This window comes from Rhopalosiphum padi, chromosome 2 (genome assembly GCF_020882245.1).
Source record: "Rhopalosiphum padi isolate XX-2018 chromosome 2, ASM2088224v1, whole genome shotgun sequence".
NCBI classification, from domain to species: Eukaryota; Metazoa; Arthropoda; class Insecta; order Hemiptera; family Aphididae; genus Rhopalosiphum; species Rhopalosiphum padi.
This window is the reverse complement of record NC_083598.1, coordinates 91,326,990-91,332,802: the sequence shown is the minus strand read 5'-3', so window position 1 is coordinate 91,332,802 and position 5,813 is coordinate 91,326,990. Positions and strand designations below refer to the sequence as shown.

Below are 5,813 nucleotides of genomic sequence, written 5' to 3'. Positions count from 1 at the left end.
CAAAACACGTGTTGCATGCCATCTGATATTGTGTTTGGTACAGTCATATGGTACAGACGTACAGTGTGATAATGAATAATAAGGAACAGCCTGTTGCACTTGTTGCTTGCATAGATTCAATTATTATTATTTATTATCGTTTACGGGTTCACGCTTAGATACCAAGTGTAGGTATTAGGTAAGCCGTAGGCACTACATTTAAAACATACCTATCTACAAAAAAGAAATAACTACATTTATAAGTAGGTACAATAATTAGATCACTAATCAAATTTTCTGATGAATCAGATCGTGATCTTGATTTCTACTTATCCCGTATTCCCGTCTATACATACACGTTATTGAACGGATTTAAAGAAAAATCTTGCATTTTCCTGGTTTTATTCTTACTTTTTAGTATAAATTGTTTTTCACATTGTTGATTGGTCATTTGCTTACCTTAGTCTGGGTAGTCTATCAGACCTCTAAACCTCTTGCAAAGGCAAACAGCCAATACAACGTTTCTAAACAAATACCTGGTTATGTTGTTTCACCTACTTTTCCAGTGGTATGTAAAAACTTTAGGGTGCCTTCTGTCAACTGAGAAATTCTACTCCATTTATTATACCTATACCTATCACAGTATCACTACCGCAAACTAAATACCTTTATAATAACTCTCCAGTGACCAGTCTCCTCTGCACTGTTTGCTTCGTTTAGGTTTAGCCAATGAAACCCTGACATTGGTTTTGATTACAGAGCATTTCCAAAATAAATATGTCAACTATATAAACTTTTTAATTTAAAATACTTTAAGATATTTACTTGTATTTTTGTTATTATTACGAGCATTACAATTTAAATACCATTTTCTATTTTAATAAAATAAAATAAAAATGAAATTTTAAGAATCGGGGAACTTAATCTGCTGTAAAGTAAGTGTAAGTGTCATTTAATAAGTGGTAAGTCGCTGAAGTCTAATGGGTGTGTTAAATAAATTAGACTTTAAATTTAATAATAAATTGTTAGGTACACACAACAACTATTCTATAGATATTAGGCGGAGAACTGGGACGGTCAGCTTATATTTCGAAAGATATTTTATTATATATACCTATAATGTATTTATATTGCTATTAGTTCGAGTAATAGGTTAACATCTTAGGTTAAACTTCTTTTTGCCATAGACAATTTTTATTTTTTATTAAAGAGTATTTACAATCTGTATATCTACATTATTTATACAACAAGTACATTTTTATATAAAATTATGATATAGATATGTAAACTTGAATGAAGGTGTTAAGTGACACCACTTCAATTTTCAGAAATCATCGGTTGAAGTTAATTATTTAGTATAGATCGTAGGTATAATATAAATTATCATTAATATTGTTTTTACGAACTATCTAGTATTAATTTTTGTTTAATGTTCAATTTTTTTGAGTGGTGTCATAAAAATTATTTTATACAGTTTTCTGAAAAATTTGTTAAAAAAAATAATTTATAACAATTCAATTAGGTATTTACTATTTACTCGTTTGGGTAATTGTTTAATTTTAATTTTTGTAGATGTAGATATTAAATTATACTCGAAAAATATTGTTTACTCAATTAAAAAATGTAGGTAATAATTATATTTATATTATGATTATAATAACACATAAGAATAAAGAATTAATATTTATTTAGTACGATATAAAAAAAACCACTTAAGAAAATATGTATGTATATATATTTTATATATTTGTATATAGTATACATAACCTATTAAAACTACGACATTAATTGTTATCAATGATATATGGTGAACGACGTTTGTCGAATGAATATTGTTTAGCCCTAGAAATTTGTGTTGAGCTTAAAAATTAAATTTGTGTATATGAATGTATAAAAGTTAATTATCATATAGTATATTTTGATATTAAATTGTTTATGGCCTATGGGCTATGACCTATAATAAAAATTCAAAACTACTTTAAAGTTTTAGATGACATATTAAGTTGTTGATGGTGGGGGGTATAGTGGGTAGCAGGTCATTGTTTAAATATTTTGCTTAGGGTTTGAAATATGCTCGTCACGCCACTGATTGTTATGAATTTTAAATTGGACTAATTCAATACAGTGATCTACTGATCTATATATTTTTCTGTGCCATACATTTCGATTTAAGAGTTGTAAAACGTTTAATTCGACTGAGGTCAAAATAGTTAGAGAGGGCATATTAATATGGTTTTGTGCAATGGTCAAGGCATTTCTAAGGAACTATACAACAATAATATACTAAAGCTAAATCGTGTAGTATACTGGATATTGTACAACGTTATTATAGTTATACATAAGTTCTGTACTTATTTTTTTTACTTTATATATATATAGAAGATTACAATTAGTTGTAATTTAATTATTTATTCACTTAATTGATTGTGGTTTATATTTGTTTGATAAAAAAAATTGTGTTAATTTGACAATAAGTTAATTATTATCCAATATAATGGCAAAAGAAGAACTTAATTTTTCTTATAAACGGACGTTTATTACACATACCCGAAGGCAAATTGTACGCGGATTTACAAGGTCTATACCAAATTTGAGGGTTTTACCTAGAGGATGGCATAAAAAAATATTTATCAAAGTAAGTCCTGAATGGGTACACAAATGTGTGTAAGTACTTACTCATTAAACTTATACTTATATATTAGTATTGAGACATATATATTCGGATTTTTTAAATATTCGGATAGCCGGAATGTGATATATTTATAATTCAAAACTGAATTTTCTCGATCATCCGTATAATATTCGGATATATTTGGATTACGGATATTCGGATTTTATAATATCCTAGTGTGAATAATCTCAACACTAATACAAACATACAATAATAAATAAAAAGTTAAATGGCGTAAGATTAAAAGAGTATAAATCAAATTCTCAGACATAAACACTTCATTTTTATATTGATAGAAATGGTTTTTTATTAATAATTATTTAAGTTTAAAAATAATCAAATATATTGATAAAGAAAACTACATACCTAGAACGGTAATCGGTCAAAAAATTCGTTTTAAAAAAAGTTTGACAAAAATTCAAAGCACAGTTTTAGTGTCGGATAAAAAGTCCGAAAATACAAAATATTTTATATAATTAAAATGTATTTTAAAAATTTAAAAATGTTTGTACACATTATATATTATACACATTATATTATTTTAATTTTTCTATTTTCTTATTTTCGTTTATAATTATATAATGTATTATTAATTTTAATAGGTACGTAGATAAATGTATTTAAAAATATTAACATATAGGTAATCACACGATATCTTAGGAACAACAATATTAAAATGTATTTGTAATTAAATACATTTCAACAAACAATGAATTTTATTTTATTTATAAACACATCAACTAAACTAAAACTAAAAAAAATAGTATATATAATTAAAAAAAATATATAAATTTGTCATTACTATATATAGTGGATTTCCGTTATATATTTGTTAGTTATATGAAAATATAATAATGTAAAATGTATACAAACATTTTTAAATTTTTAAATTTTAAATTAATTATACAAAATATTTTGTATTTTCGGACTTTTTGTCCCTGGCTTTTCGTCCGCGATTCACCTAGAACATACATACCTACCTATATAGATATTAACCCAATAATAGCTAAATTGATTTATTCTCTTTTATAGTTTTACTCATCATTGTCCAATTTTTTTATTTGAAATTACAAAATTTCATTTTCATGTAAACAATTAATATTAAAATTTTGAATTAAACAAATTACCTATTTACCTAATCAAAAATATTATTGAAGTTAATCATTAAATATATTTAAAAAATATATATATTATTGTTATATTATATCTACCGTTTACAGGCAGCTAATAAATTGAGAAAAATTCATATGATTTGGAAAAATAAAAGATACAAAATCTCACAAGATTTAAAACGCAAAAAACAAATAGAATTGAAAATGCTCGCTGAGTATCTTTTTAAAGGTATTTAATTAAATTTATTCTGTAATTTCTTTCAGTGATTGTAATTAATCACGTCATATTCTAATAAATAATAATTGCACTAATTTATACCTAATTGCAGACAAAAAATGCAGCTACGAATGTAATACACGTAGTTTATTTTTGAACGAACGGTTGAATTCATTAGAAAAGTATTTGAAAATGACATTTATGCGCACTTTAAATGAAAAATATGTTGTAAGAATTGCATCCAATTATTTATTTAAGTTAATAATAGATTTAAGAGATGAGCCAAGTATATTATGTAGGTACATAGGCGCGAAATAAAAAGAAAAATTTACAATTATGTATCAACAGATTTCGTTGAGTTGATACCAACCTATTTGATATTAACTGCAGTGTTTAAGAATTTAAGATTGTTGAATTATTAATTGTAGTTGGGAATGAGTGCTAGAGCTAGACTATTGAAATATTTAATTGTGCCTGTGCCCTGTATACTTGCACGTTTGCGAATATTGCTAAATTTTTTTGATAATTTCTGTAGTATGGTGTCAAAGTGGTAAAATTCGACCGGAAAGGATATAAACGAAGAACTAGATTGTTGATACTGACAAACAAATCTTTCTGTTTAAACAAAATTCTTAAAAATAAATTAAGACTCAAAGAAAAGATACCATTGGATTTAATACAAAAATTAGAAGTTACTTCGGGAATGGATAACTTTTTACTCATCAAAATTTCACCGCAATATAAACACAATAAGGTATATATACTATCTTATTACACCAATGTATAAGTACTTACATTTTTTATTATATTAACGCTTCTATACTCTAGTGCTACGACTGTATGTCTGCATTTTACATAATTATAATAAATTTATTAATGTGTAAGTAATAGATTATTATTAAAAATTATAATTAATGATAGACCTTAGTACCTAACCAGACGTCATATATAGTATAGGTGAGAGGGGTACTCCTTTAAATAATTTCCAAATTTCTAAAACAATTATTATAAATTATTATTTTAAAGTTATTTATAAATTTGATTATATTAAGGGAACAACCATAATAATATAAGCATTGCTTAAAAAATATAAGCGCCGTGCTAACAATAATTCATAACTATCTTTGCATATGGTCATATGGACTATGCGTTTACCTATATTTTATATTATGTATTATCTATGTAAATTGTTTCTTTTGCAGGGTGATATAATTCTTGAAGTGCCATATTTGATAGAATTTGTGACTAAATTTATTAATATCTCGGGAAACTATAAGTTATTAAATATTAACAAACTAGGTGTCAATAAAAAGTAAGTATATTTTAATTCTAAATAAAAAGCATAAAAGTATAATTATATTTTGTTATCCAACTTAACTGCTTACCCTTATTGTTCTATATTATTATAATTTATAATGTTAACTAATGCTACAAAGGTACCTTATATAGACTTAACACTTAAGTGGGTTATTAAATTAGAATAATCATAAATTCATAAATATCAATAATATCATATTTGTATGGTATTACTATTACAGGTTATTGCACGACATAAAAGGTTCCAAAAGTGGCGTTATAGAGTTAAAGGAACACAATTCCACGCCCAGTATTACTAAAGATAAATACAAGAATTTGATCGTTTGTGGATAAAATATTTAATCAAATTGGACATTAGTAATTTATGTTCAATACTGTATCACACTATCATCTGACATCTATATTATATTATTGTTTGATATATTTATATTAAATATTGTTATAAATTACAATTTACAACAAAAATATCTACAATATAATTAATATTGTACATAAAATATATTTATTTTTAAACCTA

The 5,813-nt window shown here is 24.9% G+C and overlaps 1 protein-coding gene across 1 annotated transcript; it reads left to right on the top strand.

The window, feature by feature from the left end:
- Nucleotides 1-2,236: 2,236 nt before the first annotated feature.
- Nucleotides 2,237-5,813, top strand: LOC132922872 (unconventional myosin IC-like). Its single transcript, XM_060986595.1, has 6 exons — nt 2,237-2,614; nt 3,871-3,991; nt 4,092-4,207; nt 4,515-4,733; nt 5,182-5,291; nt 5,518-5,813. Exons 1-6 carry the CDS (start codon nt 2,474-2,476, stop codon nt 5,627-5,629), a joined length of 819 nt encoding a protein of 272 aa, XP_060842578.1. The 5' UTR covers nt 2,237-2,473; the 3' UTR covers nt 5,630-5,813.